The sequence below is a fragment of the Cucumis melo genome, chromosome 8, assembly GCF_025177605.1.
Source record: "Cucumis melo cultivar AY chromosome 8, USDA_Cmelo_AY_1.0, whole genome shotgun sequence".
Taxonomy (NCBI): Eukaryota; Viridiplantae; Streptophyta; class Magnoliopsida; order Cucurbitales; family Cucurbitaceae; genus Cucumis; species Cucumis melo.
This window is the reverse complement of record NC_066864.1, coordinates 4,679,495-4,698,458: the sequence shown is the minus strand read 5'-3', so window position 1 is coordinate 4,698,458 and position 18,964 is coordinate 4,679,495. Positions and strand designations below refer to the sequence as shown.

General features: G+C 30.0%; 1 protein-coding gene across 1 annotated transcript; it reads left to right on the top strand.

The window, feature by feature from the left end:
• The first annotated feature begins 3,355 nt into the window (after window positions 1-3,355).
• On the top strand, window positions 3,356-7,114 carry LOC103484908 (auxin-responsive protein IAA9-like). The gene is made up of 6 exons (XM_008442276.3): window positions 3,356-3,520; window positions 4,435-5,159; window positions 5,282-5,508; window positions 5,688-5,829; window positions 6,118-6,179; window positions 6,763-7,114. Exons 2-6 carry the CDS (start codon window positions 4,486-4,488, stop codon window positions 6,789-6,791), a joined length of 1,134 nt encoding a protein of 377 aa, XP_008440498.2. The 5' UTR covers window positions 3,356-3,520; window positions 4,435-4,485; the 3' UTR covers window positions 6,792-7,114.
• The last annotated feature ends 11,850 nt before the right edge of the window (window positions 7,115-18,964 follow it).

Genomic DNA, 18,964 nt, shown 5'->3' with positions numbered 1-18,964 from the left:
GAATGATAGGTTAAAATAATTAAAAATAATGTTGTGGTGTTTTTTTTTTTTTTATTGGGAATTAAAATTGAATTGGAATACAAAGGAGGGTGGTAAAATTGGATGAAGAAGTTCCCATACATAACTTGGGACTACGGTCAGTTGTAAAGAAGATGAAAAGTTAAGAGGGAGTGGTGGGGGGAAGGTTAAGAGTGAGACAAAGAAGGTATCTTCCACACGTGGGAGAGATAAACGTGTGTGAAGTGAATGGTCCCCAAGGCAGAGGGCAGGGCAGGGCAGGGCAGAGTGTGTCGCTGTTGATGGTTAATCCACTGTTCAAAATCAGAAGAAGAAGAGGAAGGAAGGAAGGAAAAAAGGCCAAATTGGTTTTTGATACTTGTCAGTAGTGCTACTCACTCTTGTCGTTCCCCTGCCATCTCACCAATCCCTTACTATTGGGCCTCCTCCCTCCGCCCGGCCCATTACAGAGACACAAGGAAAAAGAAAAACGGAGTTGAAGCCGGCACTGGGTCCCCCACTCCTTCAAAAATGATGAGAAATGAGAAGGAAAGGAAGAAGCAAAGCGTGAAAGAAGGTTTGGGTTCTGTGAGTTTTAATTAGGAAGAGAGTGGGCGTGGGAAACCGGACCCAGCTGAGGTCATGATGCCTTGCCGGTGCCGCCACCAACTCTGCTGCCACCCTCTCTGTCTCTCTCCCTTTTTCTTTTCTTTTCTTTTCTTTTCTTTTCTTTTTTTCTATAATAAAATTTTAAAACTATTTGAAATTAAGTATTACTAATGGTATTATTATTTTAGAAAACAAACAAATAAAAAAGAAAAGTAATGATGGGGGGTGGAAGAGGGATAGTTAAAGGAAAGAAATGAAGGGGGGAAGGGGGGAAGGGGGAAGGGGTCAGAAAGTTAAGGAGTAAGAAGCCGGCAAAGGAACTTGAAAGTGGCGCTTTTCTGTCCCCCCACCTCCTCCCTGTTTTCTTCTGTCCCCCTCCTCTCTTTTTTTTTTTTTTCTCTTCTTATTTCTCTTCCCTACAAATTACTTACACCCCTACTTCATAAATGTTAATATTCAATATTCCTACTCCTATCATTTTCAATTTAATAACCATTAACTCGACCTTTTTTTATATATTTATACCAAAAAAAAAAACTTCATTTTATTTTCTATTACAATATGGTTTAGTCAATAATATATATCATTTATTATTCTCGATGTCAAATCGATAATAATTTTTTTTAAAGAAAACATAATTTCATAAACCGAAGCAAAATTTGTGGTTTAAGCCATGGAAATGATGCAAGCAAGGCGGACAATAAGTAGTATTTATAGAAAAAATATGTTCCATTTAGGGAGGGAAAAATGTTTTGGTTTTTGTTTTTCAAACAACTTTTCTTTTTCCTTTCTTATCTATCTGGATGGATGAAACCCTCTTTTAAAACTAATATTTACTAAATTTTAACTTTTAGATTTAACATGTTTGTATCTCTATTTGTAATCACAAATAATTGTACGTTGATTTGTGTATAACTCAATTTGACAAAATCTTACCTTTCTTTTATTAACAAAAGTAAGATATTGGAGCATCCGAACTTAATGAATTGGGGATTAAGTATTTAGTTTGTATATATAAGACTTATTAGTCGATTTCTTGTTAAGAAGATGATGCTGTTTTAATATTTTTTCCTATTCATAACAATTTCTAGTAAATTTAATATAGAGGTAAAATAGATAATTAAATACATTATGCCAATGGTTGCATGTGTATATTAAAGAATCTAAAAGTCACAAGCAATTTGAACGGTTGGATGTCACACTCAAAAGGTCAACTTCGATTTTTATTATATCAAACAAATATTGTTTCTTCGTATATAAGTATCAAACAAACATTGAAAGACGAAGAAAAATACCAAAATGCCACTATAGTATTTCGTAGTATTATCTTCTCTTCTTTTCTTCTTCTAACCAACAAGAATACAAGAGAATTATGTATGAATTATTAGAAAAAGATTGTTTATGAATTTATTTGATTACTTTATATAAGTTTACATTTTTTTTTAATTTGTGTCGCAATTCACCAAATATTATGTTTGTCGTGCTAAATATACGTGTGATTTCGTAATTTATTTTAAAAATATATATCATCCACATCAATATTTTTACCCAATGTCGTATTTTTTTTACATTATAGACCCGTAGTGCACTCAATTTGACTATTTTTAAAATTCAAACATGGATACATGTGGAAATTTAATGTTTTGTAGTTTGAAAGATTTATAATACTAAAAAGTGAGTTGAATTGGGTCGATTCAACCTAAGACCAAACTAATTGTCAAACAAAAAGTTATATTTGGTTCAATTAAATTTCACTGTACTCAAAGTTAGTATCTTTAAATACCAACAAACCACACTTATTTTTATTAACCAACAACGACGTGACAACAATTTATTTCAAAGTAATTAACGTTCGAAAGAATTCGACATGTTTTTATTGAATAAAAAAAAATCACATTTTCTTATAATAAAGTTACCACCTAACTAAAATAAATAAATAAATCAAAATTGAAATAACTATTTATAATGAAGATTTAAATCGTAGAATATTCTTTTTTTGAAATAGTACGAAACTACGTCGTAACTATAAAATTTGTTATAACGAACTATACTCGTAAAATTTGAGATGGAAGATGGTATAGTTTATTAATGATTAGAATCCAAGCCATGGAGATAAATTTATGTATAAAAGATGTTAATCTGGATCAAATATGATGTAAAAGATGAAGGGTAGTTTGTGTAATTAGAATAATTAAAAGAGAAGAAGAAGGAAGTAATGAATAAATGAAATTGGGGGGGGGGGGGGGGGGGGGAGAGAAGGGTAAAGTGGAGATTTCGAGGTGGACAGGCATTTCTGGAGTCGCCCCAACGAATTCGAAGATGATTTTTTTTAAACTTTGGAGACGTAGAGGAGACCAACAAAAAAAAAAGAAGAAGAAGAAGAAGAAGGATTCACTACATTCGTTCATATATTAATGTTGGTTGCCTATCAAGAAGCTTCCACCCCCCCTCCATTCTTTTTTTTTTACTTTCTTTTTACTCTCTAACTAATATTATTCGTATTTTGAAGATTGTATTTTTAATTTAGAAAATAGAATAGAGTTTTTATATATGTAATGTAAAATATGATCATAAATTGAAATAAAGATTCGATATAATATATATACACACTTTTTGGGATATAATCATTATGAAGATGTACGACAATACTGACAAAATAAAACTAGACAAAATTAATTCAAAATTTGGGCAGAGTTTTAACACTTATTTTCAACTCTGCCCCTTTCTCTTTTTTAATTTCCGGAGCTTGGAGTTTTCTCGGGGAAGAAAACACACAATACTCTTTTGTTGCTTTCTGCTTAATGGAAGGCCCTTAACCCTCCCTCCCTCCCCCTCTCTCTCTCTCTCTCTCTCGTTCTCCCTCCCCAAATCATCACCCTTCTGATCTTCCCTTCTGATCTACAGCTTCTTCTAGGTAATCTCTACTCTCTTCTTCCTTGTATTCTTCTCTCTCTTTACACGCTCTTCAATATCATGTTGCCTACGCTCCCAATCCATTTTTCTTTTCAATGTCTAAGCTGGAGCTGAGTTCTCCAGTTTTGTTATGATCCTACTCTTCTTCTCTCTCGGCCTTAACGTGACTGAGAATATTCAAGAAAACGAAGAGATGGAAGATGATGAGCCGTTACTCTCATCACCATGTTTTAATGAAACGAATAATGAACTTTTAAGCTAACTACTGCTGCATTAGCAGTTGCTGTGTTTTTTTGTTCATTTCTGTGAAATAAGGCCGTCGGAAATCTGCGTATGTCATTTTCTGAAATTAAGAGAAGTTGTATCGATTAGTTTCTTTTGATTTTGCTCTTCTCCAAACACATGGACGACTTGTGCTTTCTATTGACTAGTTTCTTCTGATTTTATTTCATCTTGCTCTTCATTCTGATCAAACGAAAAGCTGCTGCCGGTGTATATATTCATGTTTCTTCGTTTGGTTGATTTTTATTTTCTGCCTTTGCTTCTGAATCAAGCCATGCAGTTCCGGTATTTCATGGTGTTAATTGTTGGTCAAAGTCAAGCTGTTTTTACAATGTATTTTGGGTTATAACGTCTGTATCAAGTGATCCTCAAGGGTTGATTCTCGAATCGCAATACTCCTCTATAATTTTTTCAGAACTTCAGACTATTGGCTAGTTTGAAAGGGATCTTTTACTTTTAACTCGAAGAAAGGGAGATCAATCGTGTGATCCCTTGATTTTAATTCCAATACTCCTGGCATAACCCCTTTTAAACCTAAAAATTTGGATCCTTTTTGCCTTGTAAACTATCTGCTTTCTTTTTTAGTTCAGTTCCCATATTTGTGTAATACTGATCTAGTTTTGCTTATTTCAGGGTTTAAAACATTTTGATTAGATTGTATAGATATTTCAACTTTGAAGTTCAATGTCACCTCCACTGCTGAATTCTGTAGAGGAGGCTCTTGGCAATGTCCCTGTAGTGGCTGCTTCACCTTCTATGGACTGTCATTCCCAAAATGGTACCAAATTTAGAGAGCGGAACTACCTCCGGCTATCACCCTGTTCTTCGGTGGACAGCTCTGCGGTGTCTAACTTGTCAGAGGAGAACAAAAGCAACCTCAATTTGAAAGCTACCGAGTTGAGACTTGGTCTACCTGGATCTCTGTCACCTGAAAGAGATCAGGAATTTACCTTGATAAGCTCTGGAGAACCTGATGAGAAAACTTTACTTCAATTGCTTCCTTCAACGGATGGGTATAGTGTGGCATCACAGAAGAATATTATTGCTGGCAGCAAAAGAGGTTTTTCTGATACCATGGAGGGGTACTCAGAGGTGAAAGGCCCCCTTTACACCGAAAGAAATTGGATGTTTCATGCAGCCAGTTCGGATCCTGAGTCTCCATATCCTGTGAGCCAAGGGAAGTTTCATGCCAGTTCAGGTATAAATGCAATGCTATCGTCCAGGCCGTCTGGTTCCCATCCAAATGCAACCAAAGAATTGCCCTCAAAGGGATTGCAGGAATGGCCCTGTGAGACTAAAGGATCTGACAATGGCAATAAAGGTGCTACGAATGACCACAACAATGCTCCGGCTTCAAAGTAAGTGAAACTGGTTGTAGACGGGTGCACTTGATTTTGATGGCAGGAACTATGATATTATCTAGGATAGAAGTAATTTAAGTTCAACTGATGACAGATTGCCAACTCTTCTCCTTTTACAGGGCGCAGGTTGTTGGTTGGCCACCTATTAAATCATTCCGGAAAAATTCATTGGTCACTAACTCTAAAAACAATGATGAAGTTGACGGAAAGCCAGGTTCAAGTGCTCTTTTTGTGAAAGTGAGCATGGAGGGAGCTCCATATTTGAGGAAGGTAGATCTGAGAACTTACTCTACATATCAGGAACTCTCTTCTGCCCTCGAGAAGATGTTTAGCTGTTTTACTCTAGGTGAGGTCCAATTATTTTCAACTTATAGTATGCCAGATCTTTTTTCTACGATGAGACTAAAATAATATTTCACATTTTCCAAACTCATTATGGTTAGTATTGGTATTAGGTGGTCCTTATCTACATTGTCACATTGAATCTTAAGTATACCATATTTTTCTATGGATCTCATGTTGTAGGTCAATGTGGATCCCATGGAGTTTCTGGGAGGGATAAACTGAGTGAGAGCAAGTTAAGGGATCATCTGCATGGATCCGAATATGTGCTTACATATGAAGATAGAGATGGTGACTGGATGCTTGTTGGGGAAATCCCCTGGGAGTAAGTTTTCTGACTTCGATTATTCGATCATAGATGGTATTCTTACTTTTGTCAATGTAAATTCTTTAGTAACTTAACAAGAGTACTATATTGAGTGAGTTGACTCCTGAATATGTTTTAGAAGTTCCATCCTTTTATAGAGAATGGATTGTTTAGATTTTTGTCTTTGAAATACTTCTCCTTCAGCATGTTGTCGCTGATTTCTCCCATTAATTTGATTTTATTAGATAATATTTTCAAGATTCTGGCTAATTACTCTACATAAAATTTTGTGGACTTGTATGACAGGATGTTCATTGATTCCTGCAAGAGGCTGAAAATCGTAAAGGGCTCTGACGCAATTGGTTTAGGTACAGTTCAGAAGTTGATTTTTTATTTTTTTAGATATGTATTTCATCTGCCAAAACTTAGTTGTTTGGCAGACTCAACTTTTTTCCTGTTGGAAAGGCAGTTGAAACTATGAAACATCACTCCATTTTTTATGAGATTAAGAGGGGTAGAAGTGATTCATGAATTTAACGAATAAATATATGCTCATTTCTTTCTCATTCAAGGTCTGTGTATTCCATCAACTCATATGATAATAGTTTGTCTATACTTCCAGCTCATTATTATCCCTCCGAGTTACTTACCCATCGGAATCTATTGCTATAGATATGCCTTGGAGTTAAAAGTATCTCTTGTTTGTTATTTCTTTGCTCTCTGTCCGTCACTTTAAGTGGTGAACATGAGAAGAACACTATCTCTCTTTTATTGACTAAATAAGCCTAGGATCAATTAGTACGTCTAACTTACTAATTTGCACCATGAATTAGCCCTTTTGCCTTTGCATCAACTGTTAGTTTGACCTTTGTTGGGGGTGGGTTCTGGTTCACATGTATTGTAGATTGTAGTTGATAAGTAGTGGCACTCATTAATTGCTTTCTTCTGTAGCCCCAAGAGCAACGGAGATCCAAAAATAGGATTTTTAGCTATTGCTGAAGTGACGACTCCTCTACCAAAATTCAGAATGGTGGTGTGAAGGAGAGAAAACGTATAAGTTAAAAGAAGTTAGAAAATGACTGCTGCGCAGGATGGCATTTGTGGTTCAGATGCGTACCTTGTCCTTTTTCCATGTTTTGACTCCCTGAAAGTTGTCCTCTTTCATTTATTTTTGTCTTTTGCCTTTGCTTTTGTAAACCATAATTTAGTCATTTATCATAATTGTTGTTTCTGGATCTTATAACCTTCTATGAATCTTATCGTTCAGATAATTTGTATTCATCGAATGCACCTGATTAGATCACTCTGACTATTTTCTCCCTTGCCTAGCTTTTCTTGGTTTGAAGCTATAACACAATATGGTTGTCATTGTTTACTGTTTAGTTTTGAAGTGATAAGTTAAATTGTAATCTGGGATAGAGTGGTATAAAAGTTAGTTTAATGATAAATGTCTAATCTCATTATGTAAATACAATTATTGAGATGCAACACTCCGCTATAAACAACGGATTTATAGTTAGTTTCTTCAAAGTTCAAACTATAACAGATCTGTTGACTTTCTCATTGTAGGGATAAGTAAGCATATAGTTTTGTTTATCTACAATTTGTGAGTGGAAGTAATTATATCAACCATATTGCTGTTTCAACCTTTTTGGTTTGATTATGTTTGAATCACCTGTCATCTCAACACTTCCTCCACTGTCTTTTTGTTTGATTGGACCATTCTATATGAGAACATATCTTGCTTAACTTTCCATTCCAAATTGCCTTACTATTTGTTAAACTCTGCTTCATAAACAATTCAGGTTCGTGGATTTTATTCTTTAATATTATTAATTATTGGTCATAAGTTAGTGCTTTGTAAATCATGACTAGCCCCTCTAAAGTTAGCAAGAACAAAGAAGGTATTTTGATGGGACCTATTAGCTCTTGATTATATGGATTATTGATATCCTTTTGCTTTTCCTCCCAATGGTGTCTTTTTGTTGTTTACCATTGAAAATTGTAGTCTCTTTTCCAGCGGCCGACGCCCACTGGCTGGGGGCTTTCTTTTTCAGGGGAACAGGATCAAAGGTGAGTTCTATATTTAAGTTGAAGTCAATTATTTAGTGCATAAAGCTTTTAATCATGGTAATTTTTTACTCTGCAAGATTTTTTTTTTCCTGCCGACTCTTATCGTTATCAAGTGGATGGTGTTTAAGTATTATTTTGGGCTCGAGATGTGACACAACAGGACTCATAGAGGGTAGATTTTAAATTATTGTATGGCCTTGATTTTCTTACCTTCATTTGAAAGGCTGTGTTCCCAGGTGTTAGAAGATTTTGACCTTTGAATGGTCTTCACAAGTCCCAGAACTTGCAAAGACGTCTCATAATTGATCTCAGTTCTTTAAACTACATTCCATGATGGGGAAGAATTGATTCTTTAATTTTCAATTAGTTTTTTTAGTCAACAAGAATTTTGAAATGTCAAATTAGTTTTGGTTTTTTTTTTTTTTACTGAGTTTTTATTTAAATTTAATCCATGTATTTTTAATTTATGACAAACTTCAATAGAAATCTTTTAAATTTTGTAATGAAATTTCATCGAAATCAAGCATCAATTGTTATTATGTACTAAACTTTTGTAGTTAGTAACTGCGTTTGAACCATAAAATTGATGATATATAGATTTAGTTATTGTAACTTCAAGTAAATCGTTTTGTTTACGAGGCAAAGTCGTTTAGCTAACAACTTTCTCTTCCCCTCAAATGATGACTTTTATAAAAATAATTGCTATTCATAAATTCGAAAAGTTCAGTAATGGAATAATATTGGCGTATATTTTAATTAAGAATGAGCCACCTTTTTTCATATCAAAATTAAATGGTAATTTATTTTTCCTGAATTTGGGGTTTGATCTCCCATACTTTTTTTATACTGAGAAAGAAATTAATTTCAATATTATTCTCTTTTTCATTATTTTCTAAATTTCTGGAATAATTTCATAGGACTGATTCCCTATTAAGTAGTGTAGGTACATCACTTTCACTACATATATTATTCTTTTTCTTGAAACGCTTTCAATGTATTGCTTTGTTTATGAATAGTTTAGTTATTTTTGTAAAAACGGAATGGGTTTTGTTACTTTAGCATATCAAGAGATCATTTTAGTTCACAAGCATGCATGTCTGTATAAGATGCATTATCAAGAACTGATCAGTGCTTCAAACTTTAGCATTGAACAAAACGTACGAATTGCAGGTTTGTTTTTGAAAGAGAGACACAGATCTACAAAATGGGTGGGTGTGGTATGGCTAAATGTTCTAGAGATACTCAAAACAAGAACCAACTTGACAACAACCAATGTTCTTCACCACATGTATGAAATGGCCATAACAGAATGAGTAATAAGACAACAAACTCCATTGGGAAACCATAACAAAAAAAAAAAAAAAAAAAAAAAGACATCAAATTTCCGAAAAGGACGCCCGGCTGCAAGAGCAAGAGATAATGAATAAAACATGTTTGTAAAAAGTCCTCAATGAAAAAAGAAAAAAAGACCTAAACCACAGTACAGCTCAAGCTGAAGGCTGAAGCAGAGGCATTTAATAGTGAAACATAGTGATTGTGCAATGGCAGTGTTGGTCAGTCCCTACAAAAACTCTTATGCCCACACCATTAACATCAATGTGTACCGTACCCTTCTGTTTTTTTTTTTTGGTAATTTTATGGCCTCTTTCTTCTCTTCTCTTCATCTCTTTCATATGCCCCCACACATTCCCTAAATGACTTTGTCAAATCAAACCAAAAACAAAAACTTAGCCATATAATATAACTGATGCCCTCACCCTCGTTGCTCCACGCGTTCTTTCCTAACCCTTTCACGTCGTCGTCAATCGATTAGAGACTTTTCACGTTGTTTTTATAAGATGTTAAATGTTTCGACTATGGTTAATAATTTAAAAACTAAATCGTCGTTGTCTAAGTTATAAAATTTAAAGACTAAGTTGGAGTAAACCTTTGATTGTCTCAGCTCACGTTTTTTTGTAAATTTAAAGTTGGTGTAATGTATGGCAAATGTTTGTTCTGCATTTATTTCTTATTGTCTGATCTGATATTGACAGATGCTCATATTAATTACTTTCTGGTTTACACTCTCAGAAAACCACATACCCTTGTAATCATCAACACATTCAGTTCCTTAGTAAATGCATCTCTGTAGAGATTTTCTTTCCACCTTTCATCATTTGGAATTAAAACAATAATAAATAATAACCATCTCCATTCGGTACAAATCTTCACATCTGGAAGGAACGTTGCCTAATTCATCTTCATGCCATGCGATTGATATAATCTAAGGTTGAGAAGTTGAGCTTATGTGTTTGTTATATATAATTATGGATCCAGCCATATCCACAAACTTCAAATGTTAGATGAAAACTTCAAATTTCCACCCACGTTTAATGTTAAACTTGAATAATTAAATAATTAATTGATAAGTCAAACAACGTTGGTTGCAATAAAACGACATAAACTTGTATAAAATGTTTTTATAAATTAAACCAATATATAAGATTGTACAAATCTAGGTATGCCAACTCCAAAAAGAGGTTAATAAATTGAGTCAGAAAAAGAAAAAGGGTAAGTCAAACATATCTTCTAAGCATAATATATATATGCATATGTCAGTGTTTTGCATTGTTCTTTTTTTTTTTTTATTTATTGTGGAGATGTCAGGATGGGTTAATAGAGAGATGTGATTTTAAATTATAGTCCCATAAATCATTGCCTTTATCCTGATTTTGATTATAGGGATCACACACAAATCTATTGGTCTCTTCAAATGGTGGCATAAGGTGGTGGTTTAATTTCTCAATAACCTAATTCTTGTCTTAATCCTTCCAAAATAATATACTCATTTACACCCAACTTCACTTCCTATCTCCCTCAAAATCTCTCCACATTTTTCACGTTGATTTTAAATTTCTTTTCTACCTAATTCATTTACATTACTTACTTTCCGTCGCATATTTTTAAAATAATAATTAATTAGAAGCTTATAGTCTAAATTTTAAAATCATATTGACAACTTAATACATTAGTTGAATAGATGTGTGTTGAAACTTGAAATTAGTAAATTAGAGGAGTGGTATGAGATTTGCTATAATATCTTTAAATTAAAAAAAAAAAAAAACTAAAACAAAGATCTAGTATACGTGTTTATAACGTTATATATACAATACTATTTTGATATTGTATTTTTAACTCTAATTTATTTTGGTTGATGTATTTTGAAATATTTATTTAAACATGAGTTTTAAATTAATAATAAAAAAGGAGTAAAATTGTGGGTTTGCCATTAGATGCGACCATATGGTTTGGAATCATATGCTTCTCTCCTCTTCTCTTAAGTGGGGGTTTTTGTTTTTATATATACAAAAAAAGAATTGTTAATACAAAAGTGGAAAAGAATCGTAATGATATTTTGGTGGGAAATCAAATCCATTAAGTGTAAAGAAATAAGAAAAACTAATTTTGGGGGGGTGAGGAGATGGGATTAATAATTAGGGAGATGGGGGTGGTGGGTGTGGGTGTGGGTGCGGTGCATTCCCTTTGCATCCCACTCCAAAGTGGACTTAACCCTTCTTTTCTTTTCTTTTCTTTTCTTTTCTCTTCTCTTCTCTTCTTTCTTATTATAAATTTAAATTTCTTTCTTTTCACTTTCTTGGATATAAATCACATTAATTAATTATAACCTCTCTTTTAAAACACATCAAATCCATCCATTTTATTTCTTTTTTTCCCTTTTCCTTCTAGAATGCTTACAATATTATTATTCTTTATGCACAATTCTAATTCCCCTTTTGTTCCTATCTATCTATCTTTTCAATTTTATTTCATCTTCAAGTTTTTACATCTCCTTTTATTTTCTATTTTTTATTTCCTAAATTTTGTTATTGTTGGATGTTATTCCATAGATTTCAAATTATTCGGGTTCCCTTTTTATATATAACGTCGACATGTTGTGTCATGTGTGTTTGTTGAAATAAGTAAATAGTTTTTTTAAAAAAAAATTATCGTAAATTACATAAGTGTTGAAAATATTTATCAAATATAACAAAATTTCGTATTTTATCAATAATAAACGTTGATAAAATTCTATCGGTGTTATATATAAAATTTTGATATATTTTGAATCATTTTACTATATATTAAAAAGTATCCCTAGTTGGTATTGAAAAAATGAAAAAGTAATTATAAGAACAAATATTCATTTTCTTTTTGAATGTTTAAGGTCCAAAATATTCTTTTTTTTAATAATAAAAAAAAGAACAAAACCTTATAAAATTAAAGGAGAAAACTTTTGCTTAAGAATATTTTTTTAAAAAAAAAAAAACATTTGCATTTAAAGGATTTAGTTTTAGTATAGATATATTATTTTGTTTTAATTTGATGTAAATATACTATCTAGACTTGGCAATAAGAACAATCCCTTTTAAATATATATATATATATATATATATATATATATATATATATATATATATATATATATATATATATATATATATATATATATATATATATATATATATAATTAAGTACATTCTTAATTGAAATATTAAAATTAGATCACTAGAAAGATATATAGGATGTTAGAGAGAGAGAGAGAGAGAGAGAGTAAAATTAGAATCAAAATTTTAAAACATTAAAAAGTACATCCTTAATTGAAAAAATGATTTGAGAAAGATAGAGGATAAGAAAAAAAGAAAAAGGTAACAGTAAATAAAATAAAAATAACATAGAGCATATGATGAGAAGATTGAATAAATAAGAATGTTAGTGTTGGAGTTTAAAGAAGAAGTGAGATTATCTGAAAATTATTGGCAACCACTTCTTTTTGTTTTATATTTATTTGAGCTTCTTTAATTTGTATATTATTTTCATGAAGATATGGCTAAAGAAACCTTATGGACCCTCCAAATAGGCCTAAGATTCCTTCTTCCAGTGGGTCCAAATTTGTGTTACATTTTCTTTTTCCAACCAAATATATATATATATATATATATATATATATATATATATATATATATATATATATATATATTCAACTCAATCCCACTGCATTTAATTAAAGACTTCCCTTACTTTGGTTAATACATGGTTCTTATGTATTAATACAACATTCATATACTTCATATCAGACATTTTATTTTTAAAATATATTAATGAGCATGTTCCAAATATAACAATCAACTTAATCAATTAAAGTATCCAATTATATATTACAAGCTAAAATATTTTGTAGATATAGAGTTTTATACTAATATATATTTTTTATTTTATTTGTAATTAAATTAATAAACTAAATTATGTCACTGCTCTTTCTTTTTTCTTTATATTTTTATATGTAAGTTATCATGTAAAGATTTATGTCATCTTTGTTTATTTCATTATTTCTTAGATGCAACAATTGATACCTATCTTAAAGCTAAAGTTGGGGCTAGTTTACATAATTAAGCCCTAATATTGTTAATACAAGTAGTCTATTTATTTTATTTGGTTCATAAAGTAAATATCAATTAAAGGAAAACACATGCATTTGTTTATTCTAAAAGAATTTGATGTGAAATGACGAGCCAATTTTTCTATTTTTAATTACAATTTTAATTTTTTTTTTTACTTCAATTCTTTCTAAATATTTACTTTCAAATAATGGAAAAAAAAAATTATTTCTATTAAATAAAATGACTTAGCTACTTTAACCTAAAACAACGTTTCAAAAAAAAAATTTAATTTTTAGAGAATTATTGGACTATGTTAGAACAATGTAAGTAATAACTTTCATTAATAGTGACAAATTAAAAGAAAAGTATCAAATCTTTACGTGAGTACCAAAGCAAAGGTATTAAATCTTTTACACTTTCTGAATATCATAGAGAAATAATTAAAATTTTCCAACAAAAAATGGAGAAAAGTTCCAAGAAGGAAAGCAATATAATTGAACAAAGTAAGATATGGTATGTAAAGACATTAGATTTAAGATATAGGAGGGAATGAAATATTAAAAATGGGAACATAGAGTTAAAAATGATATTATATAGGAATGTTAGGGTTGGGGATATGCATGGTAAATAGGGTGTTGAGTTTGCCACTATGAATGATATGTAATAGAGACATATGCTTCATAGTTGTAAGAGAGGAATCAAAAAAAAAAGGAAAGTGACAACACCATTGCCCAATACATAATAAATAATATCAAAAAAAAATTCACATATTTTCAGCATCATTATTCCGTCACATCAATTCACTATCATTATATTTCTCTTTTTTGTTCCATCCTTAAATTAAATTTACAATGCTTAAATATATTGAAGCTAAAGAAATCCACCGGCTAATAGTTATAATTAGTTACATTAATTTTGTATTTTTAATTATCTTATTATAGTGTGAAATAATAAAAAGAAAAAAGAAAAAAGAAAAAACTTTGTTAGAAATGTAATGTGACAAAATTTTTAGAGAAACGTTAAATAAAAAAGGAAAAAAGGTAAGGGAAAAAAAATTGATTGATTTGATTGAATGATTGATAGGTTAGAGTAGAGAGAGGTGTGGAGGGCCACCCAACCCCCCAATCAAACACACGGAATTCCCATCAATCATGTGCTGCCCTATTTTCACATTCAGTGCAAATAATTGTGCTCTAAACCCCTGCCCGCTGCCCTTCCTTCCTTTTCCTTTTTCTTTTTCTTTTTTTTCTCACAAATACCCAAAAAGAAAAATATATATATATATATACGAAATTTGCAATTCATACTTTACTTTCAATTCAAAACAAGATGCCGAGGAAATTAACCATAACTTTTAAGCAGGCTGATAATTGATGAATGAAAATGTGGATTTTTCTTTTAATTTGTAATGTTACATTAAAATAGGCATATGGTGAGCAATTTAAAAATAATAATAGTAAGTAAGAAAGGCTCCTATAATGTGACAATTATTATGATGCAAAGTACGATTGTATTATTGAAAGAGGACAAGGGATTCACTATTGTTGTAGAAGGCAGGCATAAATCATTATTCAATTTGAGAGTACAATAGGTTTCTTATTTCTATATATTTAATTAATTAATTAATTAATTAATTAAGTTAAGCATTGAATATATTTACTTCTTTTTAGGCCACTATGGTTTTAAATGTAGTTTTGGTTTTTGCCTAAAATTGGTATGAAAGGAATTTTTATTTACGTTTTATTCCATCTTTTCTTCTTCTTTTTTTCTTTTCTGGCTATGTGCTTAAATTTTGTGAAATTAATAATCTTGAAGTTTATCAATATTCCAATAAATTAAAATAAACAACTTTTTATTTGATATATTGGTGTAGTATATATTTGTTGGGATCGTGGATATGTAATTCATCACAAACCTAATTTGTATTGATAAAAGATCTATATTGGATGAAACAAAAGTAAAGTTGTGAAAAAGCAAACTTATAAAAATTAGATCCAAATTGAACAGCCCTAAAAATCTAAAAGCATATAATTTAGGGACTATTAAAATGGCCCCTAAAAACTTAGCCATGTAAGAGTGATTTTCAAGGTTTAACAACCAATTTCTACATTTTAAAAAATACACTTTCACGACAATTCTTAGTAGAGTTTTGTTATATTAACATTACTTTTTAACGATGAGACATAGACTTTGTTAAATTTAGTTACCAATTTCACCATACAAACATCTATACATAATAACATATAGAGATTATTTTGATCCTAAACTATCTAAAAATGATATAGATGATTATTTATTTCATACAAATATAAAAACTAATTAAAGTGAGTATAGTTTAATTATCGTTGTCTCATAAATTATGTTAAAAATATTTCACAAACATAAAAGGTAAAACTTTTGGAACAAAAGACAATTATTCATGAAACTATGCAATAAGTCATCAATATATATATATATATATAGTTATAAGGCAATATGTTTTGGCATGGGGACTTTTTGCCTTTAGTAGCTTTAAAAATCTACTTTTTCTTATTACATTCTTTTTGTACATTTACTAATTTCAACCTTCACATCATTTTTTATTTTTACTGCTGTCTCTCTCTCTCTCTCTCTCTCTCTCTCCCCCCACTTTACCTACTCACTTTTTCTCAATTACTTTATTCTTCACTTTCCCACATTTTATTTTATTTATTTTTCAAAAATAAATAAGCAAATAAAATCTCCTTTTCAGATAAAAATGAAAAGAACTTATGTGTGGGACCATTTTTTTTTCTGCTATTTACACACTTTTTATTTTCAGTATTTATATTTATTTTCAATATTATAAACATTATCTAAAAATGTAGGCTCTCTTTTTATAAAACCCATTAAATTGAGAAAGAAACAAAATTAGCTGTCAATTACAAGGTTCTATTTTCATTTAAAATTATGATGTGATTTCTCTCTCAATCTTTAATATTCAATTTCAAGTTTCCAAGTCTTTTTTTTTTTCTTTTTAAAGAAAAAGAAATTAAATAATATAAAACCATCAATCATGCAATGTTCAAGATTCCTACATGATATATTGTATCTTTTTTCAATCAATTTCTACTTTCGCTGGAAACTAAACAAAATTCATTGATTAGATAATAATGCAATATAACAAAGTTTAAAATTACCATGTATCTATTCAACATTCACATAAATTATCTATCAATTATAGTTATATTTAAACTTTGAATTAAAACTACCTAAAAAAATCATTTCAACATGTCAACAATTAACATTTTTGTAATACAACTTGATTTGTCTAACTTAAATATGTCGAACTAGAAAATAAAGTATAATGTACAAATCATTTTAAGAATTCATTGTTTTTTAATGTTTATGTCATTCTTTTTTATTTGAAGTCGTTGAACAGTGAAAAATATCTAATTAAATAATGACTATATAAATATACACACCAAAGGATGGGATCCTTTAATCTGTCAGTTTAATTCTTAATTATACTCTTTTCAAAATAATATATTAAAATAATCAATCGGATCATTCTAGGCAGAAATATTAAATTAGAGTGTGTTAACAAAATAAAATGGATGCATTCATATAGAAATATGTAAATGAAGAAATAATTTATTACTAAACATCAACAATTTTTTATAAGGAAATTGATTTAGGCCTTTTTTTAAGGGACATGTTCTAATTACCAAATCTGACAACTGACATGGCTAATTAGACATGTTGAAGAGTGGCATGCTTATAACTTTAAAAATGTATTCACAAAATTAAACATAATTTGACAATGCAAATTTTTGTATGGAAATACTTAATTTTATATTGTTTTTTAATTTTTCTATTGAAGGACTTAATCAATAAGTTTAATATAATAATATATAACTGGTAAATTATCAAGGGATTTTTTTTTTTTTAAAAAAAATACTAACTATGAAAAAAAAACCATTAAAATACCAAAACTTATTACACTTTTTTATTTTGTTACAAAGCATAAATAATTTGTTCATTCTATTATTTTATTTTAAGAAGGGGGAAATTTAAAATCCATTTAAAAGTATCCAAATGATTAAGAATGATAGGATACATACCTAACTGTTGACAATCAACTAAGCATTAGAATGAATCTTGACTATTATTTATTTACTTATTTTTAAAATAGTTATGAGATTTTTTATAAAATCTTTTATTTTACAGTATCATACAATATACGATATACACATTTTTATTAGATATTATCTTAAATTTAATTCTATTCATTAGTTTAAACTTTTGAATGAACAAGTATTCGTATCAAAATAGGTTACTTCAAAATATTAAGATTGAAATCAAGAGAGAACAATGGAGAAAATTGTATTAATTTGTTGTGAATGTTACAAACGACAATAAATTAAATGAAAAATATTACATATCTTTACATAAATCAAGCAATACATAATTGATAGTACATTTAACTTATTACACTAAATAATTTAACATTCTTATAAAATCAAGTAAGAAAAAAAATATTAGATGTTATATTAAATTTACCATTATCTATTAGTTTATGTATTTAGGTTAACGGTGATTCAAGATATTTTAATTAAAAAAATAAAATAAAAATCGAAATTATAGTATGAAATATTGTGTTTATCCAACATTTTACCTTTTAAAGTCATAATCTAAATACATTTTTTTTAATATTGTTTCAAATTTAAAACTTTTTAGAAAACAAATAATATGTATGTATGTATAGAACAAAAGTCGAAAATGTAAATCAAATTTACTATTCAATATTTAAAATGCTTAAAATTGAAGAGAGTTTTTTTAGGTGGATTTTATTTTTAATTAAAAATGAAAATTGCAAAAAGAATTGACCAAATGAGAAAAAAAAAAAAAGCATAAATGATTTATTTTGATAATGAGGATATTAAAATGATGGAATTGGAATAAAAAAAGAGTAAAAACCGAATGGTTTGAAAGCGTAAGTTGAGGTAAGTGTCAGAATTATCTCATGCATGGGGTTAAAAGTTAAAAATATAATTTACACAAGCACTTTTTACCCATTTTCCAATTTCACAATGCCACTCACCCTCCACCCCACCACCTGCCGGTAACCGGTAACCGGTCACCTCCCTTTGAAAACATAATCAAACCGGGAGGTGAGGATCCACACGAACCTTAACAAAATCATCTCCATTTCCCAATATTAACACAAACCCTAATTATTTTCTACTAATTACCCTAAACCCCACTTTTTCCTTTTTCTTTTTAACTTTTTTTTTTTTTTTTAATCTTTTTACCGCCATCCATCCACCGTCCCACGGACGGATCCCGTCTACCCTGCAGTCCCGTTCCCAGTGGATTGCGGGTAATTATTTTCTTGAACTCCGTAACACTATAAATCCACGGCTCTCGTTTATCATCTCCTCCATCTACCAATTATCACTCCTCAAAATTAAATAAAAGAAAAGAAAGGGTTTTGCTGCCAATAATGCGACAGCAATAAGTAGCCCATGTTACTCCACACAAATTTTAATTAAACTCTTTTCTTCCTCTCTCTTTCTACTCATTGATTTTTATTCTTTCTTTTTAACTAATTAACCAATTCAATTTCTTAAATAATCTTACCCTAAAGCGAAAATGAAAAGAAATTTAACTTCCTAGGTTGCTTTGGCATCAATTGTTCTAAG